A 20356-nucleotide genomic window follows, 5' to 3' on the forward strand; every position below is an offset into this window, starting at 1 on the left:
GAGCAGAGTGGAGTCCTCTTGAAGCTGTGTGGGGAGATCTTCGTTCACCGTGTCGAGCTGTTGTTTTGAGTGAGTCATCTTTTTGGAGATGCTCACTTGTCGACCTGTAAAGAGGTTGTCGTTGTCCTCGGAGAAACGGTGCCGTTCTTGGTGTAGCGGTGCTGGAAATGAAGGCCGATTAGACTGCCTTCTATTTGGCAGCAGCGATCGTCGATTATGCCGAAGGTATGAGGCGTAATTACGCAGGTGTTTGGGCGTAAAATGTCTGTGCTCCGGATGCATGCCACACCAAAGTGTGTGCATCCGGGCCATATACCCTGATACCTCCGGCTCGCTGTTCTGCCAGCACACCAAGAGATCGGCGCGAAGCTCCTCCGTCCACTTAAACTTAATCCTATAAGCGCCGGGGTCGTCATAAGTCATCGGGTCCGGTGTGCTCCTCCCACCTGATGACTGGTCCTCATCCGAAGAGGACCGGTTGTGGGGAGCACTTCTGAGATTATACTGTTTTGGAACTCAGATATTACGGTGCAACGGGTAGCTGGCCCGTTGCTCCGGTTACGTTGTTAGCCTACAGACCAGATGTTGCGGTCTGCGTTTCCCGCGGTGCGCCACTAGGAGGCCACGTAACAAGCACCGCTATTATTATTATTATTATTATTATTATTATTATTATTATTAAAGTGAAACTTTTATTCTATCGTTCTAAACTTTTTGGCTCGTGTGTCGCATGTCGATGACGCGGAGGTAGAGTGGGGGTAAAAGTGAGAGACACTCAACAGAGCAGTCGAGGCCAATATGGCGGCGTAGTTCGCAGCTGCTGGACGAGTAGTGTATAGGCTATAGTATACATTTGTGTTATTTATCTGTGCCAGTGCACCACGCTATTTTGTTTATTATTTTCGGCGTTGAAAGTAAATGTTATTTATTTACTTTTGGTAAATAACAACACAGCTAGTGAGTCCGAAAAAGTAATCAACGAGGAAAAAGCAAAGAATAGTGCAAAAATGAGTGATAATGAATCAATTTTACGTTATAAAAAAGGAAAGCCGACATAGCACGTGCTTATAGAAAAAGAAAAAAAGATCGTGGTGAGTAAAAATAGCTTTTATATCGAATTTATTAAAATTATTGAAACTTTTGCTGGTGAGCAAGGTAATAACTCTATTCTAAATAGTTATATTTCTAATTAACTTTATTCCTAAATATCTCTATTCTTAAATATCTTTATTCTTAAAAATAACTATTCATAAATCAATTTAATATAATAAAACTAAAAATAATTTTTTTAATTTTTTAATTAATTAATCTAATTAATTATTCAATTTAATATAAGTAAAAAGAAGTAAAGAATTGAGTTATTACCTTGCTTTATGAAACTGTATTTTTATTTATATTCGGTTCATTCTATATTTTTAATTTTATTTAACAGATGCTATGCCGAGTACTAGTACCGTTCAAAGTGGTGAGCCTGTATCTGAAAATAATGATACAACAAAACTTTTACATCGAAAGCAACAAAATATGGAACGATGTCGAAGGTATCGTCAAAAATGCAAACGGTTGAAATCGGGTGCTGATTGTAACCGAGATTCTAGTGACAGGAATACAAGTACAAGTCGAGATCCAAGTACAAGTCGAGATCCAAGTACAAGTCGAGAAGTAATTGTTAATCCCGAGGAATCTCAAAACTCGTCAGATTACTCTCAACAATTTTTTAATCATGAATCTCCGCCGCAGGCTCCTGAAAATACAACTGAAAATACAAACACCACTACTTCTACGAGCGTACGCTGTCGTCGGTACCGACAAAGACTCAACGCACGAAGAACTTACGCAGAAGAAAATGCTTCATCGGTCTATACATTATATATGAGACATAATGGAGCTCATAATCTTTTTAAAAATTCATTTGAGGATAATTTATTTGGTTTTGCGTGCACTGTTTGTGATAGACTATGGTTCAAAAACGATTTGAAATCTCCACCTTTATCGTGCAGCGCTATTTTACAACGAATATGCCCCACTGTCTCGTTGGAAGACATTGTCGTGTGTGCGACCTGTAAAACCTCGTTAACAGCTGGAAAAATACCAAATTTGGCTGTGTACAATGGATTTAAGTATCCGCCTAAGCCCAATCTCCCTCAATTGGATTTAGTGTCCGAGCGATTAATATCACCGAGATTACCCTTTATGCAAATTCGACGACTAAGATACGTACAAGGACAATATGGAATCGCTGGACAAGTAATCAATGTGCCCGTTAACGTTGATAACATGGTCCAAACTCTACCTCGAAATATAGATGATGATTATTGTATAAACGTACACATTAAAAAACGTTTAATGCACAAATCCAGCTATTTGCATGGATTAGTGAAAAAGGGAATCGTTAAAGACTGGCTCAGTTATCTTGTAGCTACTCCGCTTTATAAGCATTATGGCATTAAAATTAGTCAGAATTTCTTGGGAGAGTTAACCGATGAGAGTGAAAATCCAGTTGTTTTAGACGATATCGCTGAACCAATTGCAGTAGAAGATAGTCTAGTTGCTGAACAGCATACTCTTTTATGGTCGGAGGATAAGTATTTACAAATTGCACCGGGAGAGAACAGAAGACCTATAAGCTTGCTGTTTGATTCTCATGCAGAAGAATTGTCTTTCCCAGCAATTTACTATGGACAATTTCGGCAATTCAAAGATGGTGTTAATTGTAAGGCATACTCAGTTGCTACAAGCGAATTGCGGCGCTCTGATCGACGAGGAGTTACTCCTCGTCACTTGCTCTACTTAGCTATGAAGATTATGGGACTTCGAGTGAGTGAACATATCAGTGTTGCTTTTAAACACATAGGACAAGGCACAAATATAACAAAAGAACAGGTATTATCATCTGAATATCTTAATGGCTGTCTGGAATCAAATTTGGCTTTTCTTAAATCGATACCGAATGCATAATAAAAAAAATAAATTAAGATTATTAATAATAAATACTCAATTATTTTAAACATTTTTAGCTTTGAGCTACAAAATTTTTTAAGTTAAAGAGTAAACGAGTCATGTGGTTATTAATGATAACAATACTAATAATGGTGTAATCTCCCCATTATAGTAGTTAAACATATTCTTGCACCACAAGAGAGATAGAAATTATTAAATAATTATTTCGTGCATAATAAAAAAAATAAATTAAGATTATTAATAATAAATACTCAATTACTTTAAACATTTTTAGCTTAGAGCTACAAAATTTTTTAAGTTAAAGAGTAAACGAGTCATGTGGTTATTAATGATAACAATACTAATAATGGTGTAATCTCCCCATTATAGTAGTTAAACATATTCTTGCACCACAAGAGAGATAGAAATTATTAAATAATTATTTCGTTCATAATAAAAAAAAAAATTAAGATTATTAATAATAAATACTCAATTACTTTAAACATTTTTAGCTTAGAGCTACAAAATTTTTTAAGTTAAAGAGTAAACGAGTCATTTGGTTATTAATGATAACAATACTAATAATGGTGTAATCTACCCATTATCATATGACAATAGAAATAGTTAATAAGAACGATATAAAAAAATAATAAGATCGATACTGAAAAATTATTAAGAATTATATTGAAATCAGACCAGTACAATGGAATCGTAACTTCTATAGATTCCACAATAGACGTACGCCGGAATATCTGTGATCTTAGTCATCGAATGGTCCTTTTTTAACGATAGCATTTCCATTCACATTGTCATCTTGCAATTTACGTTTTGGGGTGCGAAAGCCCATAGTCTTTAATTCTTTTTCAGATTTTGTCACTTCAGGTGAAAGCAAAGTGACGTCCTCCATGGAGCGGATTAAATATTGAGGTGCAGCAGCTGACGACGATTTAGCTATAACGACAGATAAATAGTATATTGTAATATTATTATAACTCGTAAACTGGTGTTTGAACTATAATTATGATGCGATTAATATAATCCTTACCGGGTTGATGTTGAAAAATTTTGCCCAATATACGTAAATGACTACCTTTAATGAATTTTTTGGTATTGTCATATCGATTTACTTTCAACTGAATCCTATGAGAGTCATCAACAAGTAACCCAGTCCCAAAGCTACCGCCAAACGATGTAATTTCAGCAAACTCCTGCTTCAAGTAACCCTCGATATCTAAACGTAACAAATATAACAAGAAATAATTATAATAATAACAATAATTATTATTATAATAACAATAATAATAGTAGTAATAATAATATTAATAATAATAATAATAATGACGATAATAAATCATTAGTTATTAACCTCATGAATCTGGTTGAGAATATTTGAAAAACTTACAACATAGTTTGTTAGTATTGAAAACATCAGCAATCTTGAAAACGACAAGTTCAGGTTCTTCTTCAAGAACGTCTAAGAATTTGTCAGAATGTAGTTTGACAGTAGTTGACGGCAAGATATAGAGCTCAATTTCCTCTACGGCATCACATGGATTATTGAACTTCAACTTTGGGATTATAGTTCTTGCGCGAATTATAGAGATAACCTGAAAATGATAATGTACCAGTTAGTTGAATTTAATTTATTAAGAAAAATTTTTTTAACCAATTACAGACGAAAATCTAATATTTTCAACATACTTATTATTTATAATATTATTAATTAGAAATTTTACTTAATGAATAATATAATTATAAATTTTTTCACAACTTACAGTTCGATCTTGAATCTCCATTGAGTATTTTTTAGCAAACTCTCCCCAAAAACAGACTTTGATACGACATGAACCGCCATTGTTTACGGTGACCTTGAACAGAAGCGTCTTTTTTCCATTACTCATGACTGTTTTTGTGCCTTCAATGTAATCAACATAGCCATATAGCTCTCTGAAAATAATAATTCTCTTTTAATTAAATATTCATTATTTATCTGTCTATTTATTACACTATTAATTAAACAAATTATATATTGCATACTTACACACTGTCATCATTCGGAACCCATTCTTTAATTTCATCGTCAAGAGTGAAAATATCAATTAGAGCTTCGCGAGACATTTTTAAGTAATAAAAACTATTGTCTATTTTTATTATTTAAAGAATTAATATTGCTTAAAAGAGGATTTACTAGATAAGACTAGATTTTTTTTATCGAATGTCACACGTGATATTAAATTATAGGCCCGAACTGTAAAGTCGTTGGTGCGTAACTGGAGACAACTGGAGAGTTAAGTTGGGAGTAGGAGTAGCACTACGAAAATACTATAAGGTGCGTTCCACTAAGCGCTCAAAACGATCGCGCTACGTGTATTTAGATAGGATTGTGGTCGTTTTTAGCGCTTAGTGGAACGTACCCATAGTGATGTATATAAATGTCGCATACTTCCGGTTGGCGCCTAAAGATGTTTGACGCAAAAACGTAAAAACAATAAAGTATGCGAGTACATTTATTATAAAACTAAGAAAAAAACATTTTAATTGAGTTTTTAATGATTCAAGATTACAAAATTATCTATTAATTAATTAACTTACTTTCCATTCTCTTTTACATAAATAGGCGCAAAATAATCCTAAACTATAATCTCGGCATCCAGTATTAATGTGCTTGACTACGCGTCTGAAGGTGGCACTACTTGCTAATAAAGCGGCAGTTTTAATATTTAGATATTACTTACGTGAAAATATATATAACAAATCTCATTTTAATTTTTTACAGTAGATGGAGGCACAATATTAAATCTAAAGGCCAGCACTAAATATTCCGTAAATCACTATATATGGTTGTCGTTTATTTTTAATATATATTTTATAACCACATATATTATCATGAAAACAACAATTTAAAATAAGATTGCCATAATCAAATGCAAAAATTTTTGTTTACATTTTTGCTTGCTTTTTCCTCGTGTAATAAAACGCATATTCTAAGAGTGTTTAAATATTACCAATTTGGTTAAAAAATGCATATTCGCCTAGAGGATTTATTTGTTGATTATAGTGGTAATCAATATTTCGGACGATCTGAATGATTAATATTTATGTTGACATCTTGATGGACACTATTGAATAAGTGGTAAACATTGCCACTTTCGTTTAAAAATATTGTAATTGCCATAGTGATTACAATTATTACTATTATTGTTACTAAGTAATTTATTTAGTGATATTTATTTTATTTACTGTTTTATTAAAGCTAATTGATATTAGCGTATTGACCGTTTGCTAAAATCTTAAACATAATATTGTGCTTACGTGTCGTCTACATAATTCCAGAGCCATACAAATATTACGTAAGTATAAAATTTTGCAGTATCTTGAATTTATTGACTATTAACTATAATATTTTGAATTAATTATATAAATTTTAAACTACTTTTTGGTAATAACAAACAAAAAATAATACACTAGAAGTAATAAGACGTTACTCAACCGCATATAATCACTTATTCTGTCATATTATCTGTTCAATTTAATAATTAGATTTTCAATCTATATATTATTAACTTTTTATCAAGTATTTGACGCTTTCAATGGCTTTATGTAAACTAAAAAAAGATTCTTCAGAATTGTTGACTAATCTTTCGGCACGACAATTGAATTTTGTTATTCGAACCGCAAGGCAAGAATTTTTAAATTAGTTTATAGTTTACTGAATATATACGTTAAATATCATGTAAATTACGAATACTATTTGTACATTTGTAACCTATAAATAATCATTAGATGATATAAACGAATTATTTATATCTAATTGTATTAAATTTTTTTTCTTTTTTTTTTTTTTTTTTCAGGTTCATTGGCACCCGAATTTGGACTTTACGCAAATTGGTATCGTCATAGCATTATAATTCTTTGGTCGTCTAACTTTGGCATTTAATAATAAAAAAGCAGTGCTCACAAACGCCTATTGCTGTGCGTAATCTTGCTATAAAATTTGCAATTTGACACGTTCTGCTGTCAAAGTTAGAAGGACTACATGAAGAATTTTGAATTTAATAAATTACGAAATATATAAATAATAACAAACGAAAAATAAATATAACTTAATTTTAAAACGATTATAATTAATCCAAAACTTAAATCCAAAACCGTATCTGAATCTTGACTGAATCTGAAACTGTATCTGAATATAAAAATATATCTGAATCTGAAATTGCATCTGAATCTGTTGTAACGAAATTTGAAATTGTATCTGAATCATGAATGACGCTTGAAATCTAATTACATATTACTTGTACTAATACTAAAATGAGAACAAAAAGTATAAACACTAAATTATAAGTTATATCCGTCATTTAATTTATTGAACCACTTAATAATCATTGGAGTGGTAACAATTAATTGAAATTGAAACTCATTTGAAAATAATAAAGTATATATAGCAGTAGCAAAATTCTTGCTTCTAAAAATAAATTTTCTAGAAATTCTAATCTGTTTGATTGTCTCCATACGAATATAATTGTATGTTTTTTTATATTCGTGAAATTATTACCTAGATTGGAATATATATCTGATAGTGATATTTGTATAATATAATTTTAATAAAATATATAACTCTTGAGATTTGTATTATTATTTTATCTGCTCATATTTAACCTTTTGCACATAATTTTTCTCAATCTTTCAATAATAAATAAGGTGCCATTTCATTATATTAAAAATAATAAGAAAATTAAGATTTTTGATAACAATTTAGACATTTCAATTTTTCATATATTTACTTTCTTAAACTTTAATAATTCTTTAATTCGTTTCGAATTACATTTGGACATACTACAATCAAATTAAATTATCATGGGTCGAAGAAAAATTGAACGAACTCCCGCCGAAGAAGAAAAAATAAAAAAAGCTCGTCGGGAGAAGAAAAATAAATATCAACGAGAGCGTCGTTTACTTCGCAACACAAATACATCTAATGTAAATACACCTACTGCGAGTACATTTGATATACTTTGCCAACCCATGCACTCAGATGTAGCACAAAATATTACTATTGACATAACTGACAACATAGATACTTCGATTAATAGTTTATCTTCTAATGGTAGTGTAGTAAAAAACTTTACTAATATACCCTCTACGTCTCATATTAGCCCATCAGAATTAGATTTATTTGAATATCCAGATTTTAATCATTTAGAAGAATATGATAATACGTCTGAATCAATTACGCCTCATTCTATAAATAATTTTTTTGAACACAATTATTGCACAACGTCGTACAATGATTCATCAAATAATGATGATAATAATAATTGTGACAATGTGGAAAGTATATTGCTCGATTTGAATAACATCCCATCTACATCGCATACATCATCGCTTAGCTCATACCAATTTAAAAATAATTATTTTGAACACAATTACAGTAGATTTTCAAAATCAAGTTCATCTAAGTCCAGAAATCCATGCTCTACTGTACATAATCATAATATAACGACTAATAATAATCAAAATAATTTAAATGGGAATGATATAAATGATATAGAAATGATTCCTGGAAATTACATAGGTGCAATGAATATAATCTGCCGTTATTGTAAGGCAAAACATTTCAGTGGTGAACTACCATCTAATAAAACTGACTCTTTCAACGATTGTTGCCGGCATGGAGAAGTATCATTAGAAAAACAACCAGAACTTCCGCCATTATTGAAATCTTTATTTGACGGATCGCATGAAAAGGCTAATAACTTTTTCGGACGAATTCGCAATTTTAATAATTCGTTTTCTTTCGCTTCTTTCAATGCCAACATGGTCGATTTATCTTCTCAACGACGTGGCCCATACTGTTTCAAAATTCAAGGACAAATATATTATCAAATGAATACTTCATTATATCCGTCGTCTAATGAATCTCCAAGTTATGGCCAGTTATTTATTATAGATCCAACAGAAGCCGTCAGTTATCGTTCTGAAAAGAATATGCAATGTGACGCGGGTCTTTTAAAAGATATTGATATAACGTTACGCCAATATAACGTATTTGCACAGTCGTATATGATGATGAAAGACTTACTGCAAAATAACTTGACAGTTGACGTAAATGGGACTGTTGTTGAACCAGAATTAAACATGATTTTTACCTTAAAACCCGGTATGGATGCTAGGCGGTATAATTTCCAAAGAGTAAACGAAGTTGCCGCTGTCTTTACGACTTCAGCCGATGGTGATATTCCTGAATCTTACATTACAGTTCAAAATAAAACAACAAAAGCTCTTCAACGTCTATCTACCATGGATCCTAATAGTGAACCTTGGATTTATCCACTATTTTATCCATTTGGTAATCAAGGATGGCATCAGGAATTGCGTTATGTACGCAAAACTAATCGAAAAGTAACTCGTGCGGATTATTGTAAATTTAGATTAGCAATTCGAGATGACTTTAATGTATTTCTAATGGGACGGCGATTAACCCAGCAATGGGTAGTTGATAGTTATGTTAAAATAGAAAAAGACAGATTGAATTTTTGTAAGTATAATCAAAAGAAATTACGTGCCGAGTCGTATCAAGGCTTATTGGATCATCTTCAGTCTCATGCTAATAATATGAACTCGACTCTGGGTAAAATTGTTATTTTACCATCTACTTTTCACGGTTCTCCTCGTAACATGTTGCAACATTATCAAGATGCAATGTCTATGGTACGAAAATTTGGCAAACCAGATTTATTTATTACAGTAACGTGTAATCCTAACTGGCCTGAAATCAAAGAAAATTTATTATCAGGGCAAAGTGTTGCAGATAGACCAGATTTAATTACACGTGTTTTTGATATAAAGAAAGATATCATGATGAACATGATTGTTAAACAGCATCTTTTTGGCGAAGTTCTGGCTTACAATTGGGTTATTGAATTTCAAAAACGGGGATTACCACATTTACACATGCTAATAACACTGAAGAATAATTTTAAAATGAGAACTCCTGAGTGTGTCGATAAATTCATATCTGCAGAAATTCCAGATCCACTTAAAAATCCTATATTACATGATATTGTCACTAGAAACATGCTCCACGGACCATGTGGAGATTGGTGTCTAATAAATGGAATTTGTTCCAAAAATTTCCTAAAAATTTCCGTAATGAAACGACAATGGATAATAACGGTTACCCATTCTATCGTCGTCGAGACGAAGGAGTAACATTTTCAAGAAATGATCACATTTTTGATAATCGTCACGTAGTTCCATACAATCCTATATTATTAAAAACTTTTAATTGTCATATTAACATAGAAGTTGTTTCCTCTGTCAAAGCTGTAAAGTATTTATATAAATATGTATTCAAAGGTCATGATAAAGCTGGCATTACAATTTCAGGAACCATTCCAAATGTTAGGTCCGAACAGTTAGAGCAAATACATGAACCACCACATAATTCAAACGAAAATGTTATTCATCATGATGAAGTTCAGAATTTTGTTGACTTCGGTATGTTGGTCCTTCTGAAGCTGTTTGGCGTATTTTATCAAAAAAATTACAAGATAAAAGTCATTCCATTGTTCGCTTACCAGTGCATTTGCCGAATCAATAAAGTATTACTATCAATGATGATTGTGATGAAAATGATATCTTGGAAGCTTTACAAAGACAGTCAATGTTAATTGATTATTTTCTGTTAAATGAAAGGGACCTTTCTGCACGACAATACATATACAGCGATATCCGTCGATATTATGTGTTCAAAAAAGATAATGTGTCTAAAATATCCTCCTGGCAGCCTCGAAAAAAAAATTCTAATGTTATAGGGCGAATGTATTCAATCAGTCCAAGTCAAATTGAACTATTCCATCTCAGATTATTGTTGATCAACGTGAAAGGTGCTACAAGCTATGACAACCTTAGGACAGTCAATGGGACATTATACGAGACTTATATGTCAGCATGTTTGGCTGCTGGATTAATTGAAGATGATCAAGAATGGAGACGAACTCTAATTGAAGCAGTAACTTGGATGATGCCAAAGCAATTGCGTTGTTTATTTGTTCGTATACTACGTCATTGTCAGCCTCTCTAACCAGAAAATTTATGGGAAGAATTTAAAGATGCAATGTCTGAAGATATCAGTAGAAGATTGGGGGTAGAAAGCGGACAAAAAAAAGCTTACATGTTTATTAGTTCCATGCTTGACCGAGAAGGTGGTAGTCTTTCTACTTTCCCTGGTATGCCGCCAGTAACAGATAACTCATATGTCGACGAGTCAATGCAAAATCCTATCCAAGACTTATCGCAATTATATTACAGCAAATTAAATATTAATCAAAAAGAAATCGTAGATTTTGTGCTGAATGCAATCGAAAATGATGAACCTAATTTACACAACTGCGTTTACATTGATGGACCTGGTGGTTCTGGTAAGACGTTTATTTATACAACATTATATCACATGTTAACAATTCAAAATAAAATTATATGTACAATGGCCTACACAGGTACTGCGGCAACTCTTTTACCCAATGGAAAAACTGTACACAAAACATTTGGTTTACCTGTACCAATGTTTTCTGATTCGTCTTCACATATTAAACCTAATTCTAAACAAGGTCAATATTTAAAAGACGTAGATGTTTTCATTTGGGATGAAGCTCCCATGTCCCCTAGGTACGCATTAGAAATAATAGATCGAACTTTACGTCACATTATGAACAATGATATTCCATTTGGCGGTAAACTAATAATTTTAGGTGGCGATTTTCGTCAATTACTCCCAGTCCAACCGAATGCTACGCGAACTGAAACAGTTAATCTTTCTATAAAATTCAGTTCATTATGGAAACATTTTCACAAATTTTCCTTAACACAGAATATGCGAGCATTACCAGAAGAGATAGAGTTTGTGAAATTTTTACTAGATATTGGTAATGGTACTTTAAATAACTTAAACGACGAAGTGAATCTTCCGGAAAAATGTTTCACATCAACCAGTGACGATGTTATTGAAAATGTATACGGAAGAATAATTAGAGGTAAACGCTACGATGAACTGACAACATCTGTTATTTTATCAGCTAGAAATATAGATGTAGATGCAATTAATATGCAAGTAGTTGAACTTTTAGATCCATCTACAGAAAAAACTTATACGGCTATTGACAGTACTGAAAATTGTGACAATGAAAATTTAGATGATGCTATTTTACCTGAATATTTGAATACTTTAAATCCACCTAATTTTCCACCGTACGAGTTACAGTTACGTCAGCATTCAATAATTATGTTAATAAGAAATTTGAATTTAAGTGAAGGCCTTTGTAATGGTACACGATTAATTATTTTAGAATTAGGAATTAATGTTTTAAAATGTAAAATTTTGTCAGGTGATAAAGCTGGGGATGTCGTTTTTATTAACAGATTAACGCTACATTGCGAGAATATATATCCATTTAGTTTTAAAAGAAGACAATTTCCAATTAGAATAGCGTTTTGTATGACTATTAATAAAGCTCAAGGTCAGACTTTTGAAAAAATTGGAATTGATCTTACTAAAGATGTTTTTAACCATGGTCAACTATACGTTGCTTTTTCACGTGTTAGATCGTGGTCTGCTTTACGAGTATATTTCAGCCCCGAGAAATTAGATAAAATCGTTAAAAATATAGTATATAAAGAGATATTTTTGTAAAAAATACATGCCAATCATATTGTCTACATTTTATTGATTGTTGTTATACTTCTAAGCATTGATCAACGGTTCACAATCGCATATGAGGCCCAATAATTTGGTATGTCATTGGTTAAAAAATCAAAATAGAAGAAATTGTGTAAAATAATACATACGTAGAAATCTACGAAAATATTTATGAAGATGAATACTTCTATATCTTCATATGCATATATCATACGTACTTATAAATTCCGCTTGCTCTGCTGAAATTCCATATTTCTACGAATCCCTACACATCGACGCAAACGTCAATGATGACGAATAGTTTTATATTCTCATATGCGTGCATAACTATATCTATAAATAATAATAGATACAAATAAATTCTAATGTGAACCCGTGTTAATTCCGCGTGCCCTGTTTTCATTTCCTATGTCTCGTGACTATCTGCACATCTCTAGAAACGATAATGAAGACAAGTTCTCCTATATCTGCATATCCATGCATATAAGTAAATCCATAAATAATAATTAATATACATGAATTCTAATGTGAATCCGTGTTAATTCCGCGTGCCCTGTTTATATTTCCTATGACTTTGGATATCTACACATCTACGGAAACAATCACGAATAAGACAAATACTTTTATACCCTTTATATACATTCGTACATAAATATATATAAATAAAAATGAATGAACACTATAAATTTGCAGGGCGCGCATAAAATTTTTTTTTTATTATAATTTATGACGAATATGCGTCAGAAGAACGTAAACAAATTGACAAATTTTTATAAAAATATAGAAATTAACCCTAGGATTGAAAATAGTAGCTTAATATTATTCCGTCTACTAACGATTGATTTCGGTAGGCCGATAAAGAAATTTCCTGTCATTTAAGTTGGCGTATATTAAGTTTCTGAATATAGCTTGAAGACAATTCATACTATAATACTACTTATATATATACACAAGATCTATAGAGGGATATAGGAATACTACTATAAAAAGGAAAACTTCACACGCGCGCTTGCGCGCGTGACGTAAACTAGTTATAATATATTATAATAATAATAATGATAATAATAATAATAACAATAAAAATAAATATAATTTTTTTTTATGTCAGTGTCTGTAAAGTTCCATATTATTTTTCTACTTTTTCTAGAAAGGAACAATTTCTAAAAACAAACAAGGAAAAATTGAAAATTTTTGAAATTTATGCAAAAATTTTAAATGTATTTACTTATTTATCACATTGTTCTGAATGAAGGGTGTAAATTCGTTTAATCAATTTTTTTATTTTTCAATAAAACTGAATCATTAATATGTTATTTAATAACATGATTTATAATAAAGTGACTTTGCTTGAAAAGAAAATAATCGTATAGTAAGATTTTCAAAAAATTAAGTTGTAATTGAAGTATATAACTGGTATACATTAATTATATGTATACATTCTAACTTCCCGCTTTAAGTAATTCATTTGTCATTGGACATTGCTTATATTGTTATTCTTTTCTAACCTCTCAATTCTAATGTTTTTTTTTCGTAATTATTCATCAAACAAAAGTAATGTGATTAAAAATAAAAATCTTTAGACCTTTCTTATATAATTATTGATGGCAGCAAATACTTATTTTTTATTTTCTTCGTTTTGTTTTTCAATGAATTTTGATGAAATTTCAGAAGTTTTGGAACAGTAAGAGAGAGTGCGTCATATATTCTCCGCATGCGCAGTAATGGGGCAAAAATAAATAATTCTTTAGTTTTGAAGTGACCTCCGGTTGTTGGAGCATAAAAAAATTTAGAAATGAATATTTGATAATATTACATTAACTGTTTTTTTAACTTCTACATAAATTTTTAACTTCCCGCTAAGAAAATAGAAGATTTTCGCAAAACCGGGAAGTTATTGTTTTTACCCCGTTTTGCAAAAATCGAGTTTTCAACAGATCTCGACGTTTTGAGGCCTTAGAAATCTTCCCTGACCCTTCCCGCGATGGTGTCTGTATGTCTATATATATATATATATATATATATATATATATATATATATATATATATATATATATATATATATATGTGTGTGTGTGTGTGTGTGTGTGTGTGTGTGTGTGTGTGTAAACCTCTTATAACTTTTGATTTGCTTAACCGATTTAATCGAAACTTTATCGATCAATTCCAATAACTAATCAGCTCTTAACATCGAAAAATCACGTCGATTGCCGTCGGGCTAGTCAAAATCAGTTGATTCGTTCGTGAGATATCGTTGACGAAAAAAATTCGAAAAAATTGATTTTTTAAGAAAACATCCAAAATTTCATATTCGATTAATTTGTGTTCACAAAATGTTTATAGGACTTAAAAAACTACAGTGATTGCTGCCAACCGCGTGAAAATCGGTTGACTCATTCTAAAGTTATGGTAGCTTGAACATTTTAAAAACACGGTTTCATCAAACTTCTGTTAAACTTTTGAACTCGAAGAGCTTATAAGCATCAACCAGTTTTATTTTCGAGCGTAGAGAGCTCAAAATAATACAAAAATGAAATTTTTCTTTAGTAAATTTTATAGATATTTAACTTTTGTACTTCAGTTTTCATAACGCAATTTTTAAAAATTTTTGGACCGCAAAACTTTCAAACTTCCCACTACAAAAGTTTTTTTTTTTTTATAATGATCTCATTATAATCCTTCATGTAGAACTTTTTCTTATTGTATTTAACTGCTATCAGAGTTTTGAGCTCGAAGAGCTCAAAATGACACAAAAATCATATTGTTTAGCTTGAAGAGCTTAAAAACGTAACAAGTGGAATGTTGAGGGCTTAGGTATGGAGATAGCGGGAAGTTGCAGGGATGGCCTTTAGGGTCAACCGTTTTCCTAAATTTTTTTTTTAATTTTTATGTGGAAAGTGGCCTGATGAAATTTTCTAAAATGTCTTAAAATTTGACAATTTTATCATAAGTTTCGATAAAAATTTATAAAATTTTATACAAGTTTATTGAACTTTATGTAATTTTGGATAAATAATTCCTTATGAAATTTTAAGAACAATTTTGAGATAATCCAACAATTTCGCATACTTTATATAAATTTTAATTAAAAGCACACTGCTACGAGATAATAGTAACAACGTATAACTATTTTTTAATAAATCCAGTTACAAACAGTATTTAATACTTTGTGATATAAATCAAATGTTGGAAATAGACATTAAGTTGAGTAGTCCATCATTATCTACTAGTTGATATTTTTTAATTATTTGATTGTGAAAGTAATTTCTTAATAATTTCTGAAATTAATCAACTAAATAACAGATCACATACTTCAGAACATTATGGAGCATATAGTCCAGTTAGCTTCGAGAAAAAAGTAAGTGGCTTGTTCGCCATCACTTTTCGACAAAATGGCCCGATTTTGCATTTTTTATTTTTTTTAAATACTTAGAAAAATATTCTATACATTTGTGTGTATAGGGGGAATACAGCTTTTTTTTAATATTTTCCATAAATGATTAATTACTATTATAAATATCAAAATTAATTATAAAATAATTCATTGAATCAAAAGAGTTCAAACTCTTTTTTTTTCAACTTTTTAATTTATGAGAATTTAATAAAAATTTATATGATAGTTATGTTTATTATAGATATTAAATATATTCAAAAATAATTTAGGGTTTCAATATTTATACCCCTGTTAATAATTGGGGCTTTTACCATATACTTATAAAGTATAATTTAATATATATTTTTGTTCTGCCACGTAGGTCAGCTCAGAACGAATCTTCAAAATTCTACTCTAACCGAAATTGTGGAAACATTAAATGTTAAAAACCCATTTTTTTGTAATACAGTTCCTACAGGTATGCAATCCAATAGAAACGTGTTTTTTATCATGCAAACTTAAAATTATTGTATGGAATTCCCCCCCCCCCTCCAATTAAATGATTAAATTTTAAAACTATATATATATATATATATACACTACTGGAAAAAATTAAGGGATCAAAAAAAAATTCCAAATTTTTCGGTAGTTTTCAACAGGCCGTAACATTGAGAGAAATGGTCGTACAGGAAATAAAAAAAAAGGAAATTGTAGCTCCAAGTGTCTAGTTTTTGGATTAGAACTTCAAAATTTTGTAGCCTCCGCGGTTTCTGAGTAATCGTAGAATAACCAGCAACAAAAAAATTCTCAAAATTTTTTAGTTTTTTTTTGGTCTACGGGCGTGGAAAAATTTTTTTAGCTTAACCACCATAAGGATCGGATACTTTGTTCATTTAGCTTTAATTTCTTTTTTAAACACCCTGATACGTCCACTCCTCGCTGAGATATCGGTCTTCAAATGGAAAAGGATCTTTTTGTCTTTGATTATCGATATCTCAGCAACCAATGATCGCACAGAAAGTTAAAGGTGGGTTTCAAGAACTTGAATGAATTCCCTTAACGACTGTCCATTGTTTTTCGAAAAAAATTTTTTCTTTCCGTCACATGAATTTGAAAATGCAAAAAAAAGGGCTTTTAGTGGTTTTTGGAAAATCAAGCGCTGGATCGAAAATATTGAGGAAACCACTAATGTTAAGTGTGCCTTTTACAGTTCAATATGTCCACAAAAACACTACAATGAATCAAATTAATCCAGCCAGCCGTTTTTTTGTTTCACTTGATCGAATTTTTGAAAAAATTAAAGGATCACGTTTTTTGCTCTGAAAAGCTCATAATTTTTAAAAATGAGAAAAAAAATGGTTTTTTCGAGCTTTTTCCACATTTTTGTTCCAAAAAGTGCTTAAATTGAAAAAAAAAAAAAATTGAAAAAAAAATTTTTTTTGAAATTTTTTCTATTGAAAAGTTTAAGAAAACAATTACCGCCGGCATTAGCGTTATCCAAAGCGTACCACGTGGAGGTCGCGCGGTCGGATTTACGCTTCTGTGTGTGTGTGTGTGTGTATGTGTGTGTGTGTGTGTCTGAACTTTGTCCGTCCAGTCGTTGCCTACGGCGGTGAATCAGTTATGGTGTGGGGCGGCGTTTCACGAAATTGGAGAACACCTTTGGTAATTGTACGCGAAAATTTGACAGCTAGACGTTACATCGACCAAATTTTAAGGCCCATTGTTCTGCGCAGACGACAACATCTGAGGTCGTTCATAATGATGCAAGATAATGCACGTCCACACACAGCCAACATTACCCGGCGCTTCTTTGAGCGGCATGACATCACATTGTTGCGACACCCAGCAATGAGTCCAGATCTCAACCCCATAGAGCACGTTTGGGACATAATGGGCCGTCGGTTGCGCAGAGAGTATCCAAATTTGCAGAACTTAGCTGCTTTGGAGCGCGCGCTTCAGCACATTTGGAATACCATTCCGCAGCCTCAAATTACCGTCTGCATAAACATGGCTGAACGTTTGTGAACCGTTATTGAAAACAGGGGTGGTAATACCCGGTATTGAACCAACAAAAACCTTCAGAGAATGAGTTTGGAGTCATTAAATACGGTGGAACTGACGAGCCACCGGGTCTCAATTCTCCTGAAATACCTTACACACACACACACACACACACACACACACACACACACACACACACACACACACACACACACACACACACACACACACACACACACACAAGCGTAAATCCGACCGCGCGACCTCCACGTGGTACGCTTTGGATAACGCTAATGCCGGCGGTAATTGTTTTCTTAAACTTTTCAATAGAAAAAATTTCAAAAAAAATTTTTTTTTCAATTTTTTTTTTTTTTCAATTTAAGCACTTTTTGGAACAAAAATGTGGAAAAAGCTCGAAAAAACCATTTTTTTTCTCATTTTTAAAAATTATGAGCTTTTCAGAGCAAAAAACGTGATCCTTTAATTTTTTCAAAAATTCGATCAAGTGAAACAAAAAAACGGCTGGCTGGATTAATTTGATTCATTGTAGTGTTTTTGTGGACATATTGAACTGTAAAAGGCACACTTAACATTAGTGGTTTCCTCAATATTTTCGATCCAGCGCTTGATTTTCCAAAAACCACTAAAAGCCCTTTTTTGTTGCATTTTCAAATTCATGTGACGGAAAGAAAAAATTTTTTTCGAAAAAACAATGGACAGTCGTTAAGGGAATTCATTCAAGTTCTTGAAACCCACCTTTAACTTTCTGTGCGATCATTGGTTGCTGAGATATCGATAATCAAAGACAAAAAGATCCTTTTCCATTTGAAGACCGATATCTCAGCGAGGAGTGGACGTATCAGGGTGTTTAAAAAAAAGAAATTAAAGCTAAATGAACAAAGTATCCGATCCTTATGGTGGTTAAGCTAAAAAAATTTTTTCCACGCCCGTAGACCAAAAAAAAACTAAAAAAATTTTGAGAATTTTTTTGTTGCTGGTTATTCTACGATTACTCAGAAACCGCGGAGGCTACAAAATTTTGAAGTTCTAATCCAAAAACTAGACACTTGGAGCTACAATTTCCTTTTTTTTTTATTTCCTGTACGACCATTTCTCTCAAAGTTACGGCCTGTTGAAAACTTCCGAAAAATTTGGAATTTTTTTGATCCCTTAATTTTTTCCAGTATATATATATATATATATATATATATATATATATATATATATATATATATATATATATATATATATATTTATTAATAGCAATTTCCTTGTGACTTACCTTTAATTTTCTTTAAATGTTTCCCATTAACAACAATAGCATCTAAGGCATCTTTTGGACATTTTACGTACATTTTTTTTAGTTGCTCAGAGGTCCACAGTTTCTTCGTTATTGCAGCAGCACGTAGATTCATTTTTTTTTTTTTTAAACTATTGTTGCTTACTCATCGTTACTAAACTTTGTTGTACCAATGGTTATAAACTGGTGAAAGTTAATAAAAAATCGTATTAATTAATTTGTATTTTATAGCAAAAGACATTTGTAGAGTAATAGAAAATTACAAAAATTATTTGCTGTTCATTTAAAATTTAAAAAAGATATCGTAATTTTTTTTCGGAGAGAAAATATTACTCTTTAAGGGGTTAATATCCAGTTAGAATTTTAAAAAAAAAATTTTTTTTTTTTTTATTTTCCGAATGTGCATATATTTAAGTACATTCTCTAAAAACTTCCAATTGATCTGGCAAATATTCACAAAGATAAACACGTATTAATAAGTAATTATTAACTAAGTGTGAATCTCTCTTAGAACTTTAAACCTATTTTTCTCAAAATTGTGTTTTCGAAGTCGGTGACGAAAATATATACGAAACAGCTGGACCGATCTGCTTAAAATTTTCACACGAACTTTTTCGATGCTTTTGTCGGGTAATGATCGAAGGAATAAGGTTTCTGACAATAATTTCTATTTTTTAAGCCACTTTAAAGTGCAAAGTTTCGTGAAAAAAAAAACGATTTTTTCCTTTGAAAAGACGTCATTTTGTAAAAAATCAAAGTTTTTACTATCCCTTCGATTAATACCTGCACTTATCTATCCATTAAACAAATTTTCTAGATTTTTTCATTTCTGATAATTCAAACCGCAGATATCATTCTTACCGCTGGACACCTCTTTGTGGAGGACCTCCAGGAGATCGTCTGCAGGAGCACTACAATCTAATAGTTTTAAAAGCGGACACCGGCTCTTCAAGTATAAGAGATTCGCTATGTTTACATGTTTTTTATATATATGTTTAGTAAAATGTCTGTTAAAAAAAAAATTTATAAAAAAATGCGTTTATTTTTT

The 20356-nt window shown here is 31.4% G+C and overlaps 2 protein-coding genes across 2 annotated transcripts; both read left to right on the forward strand.

The window, feature by feature from the left end:
• The first annotated feature begins 1437 nt into the window (after positions 1 to 1437).
• Positions 1438 to 2958, forward strand: LOC141532420 (uncharacterized). Its single transcript, XM_074250752.1, has one exon. It carries the CDS (start codon positions 1438 to 1440, stop codon positions 2956 to 2958), a length of 1521 nt encoding a protein of 506 aa, XP_074106853.1.
• Positions 2959 to 7962: 5004 nt separating this feature from the next.
• On the forward strand, positions 7963 to 10149 carry LOC141532421 (uncharacterized). Its single transcript, XM_074250753.1, has one exon. It carries the CDS (start codon positions 7963 to 7965, stop codon positions 10147 to 10149), a length of 2187 nt encoding a protein of 728 aa, XP_074106854.1.
• Positions 10150 to 20356: the final 10207 nt, after the last annotated feature.

This window comes from Cotesia typhae, unplaced genomic scaffold, assembly GCF_013202065.1.
Source record: "Cotesia typhae breed Kobodo isofemale line unplaced genomic scaffold, CoteBio_Ctyphae contig_59, whole genome shotgun sequence".
In the NCBI taxonomy this organism is placed as follows: domain Eukaryota; kingdom Metazoa; phylum Arthropoda; class Insecta; order Hymenoptera; family Braconidae; genus Cotesia; species Cotesia typhae.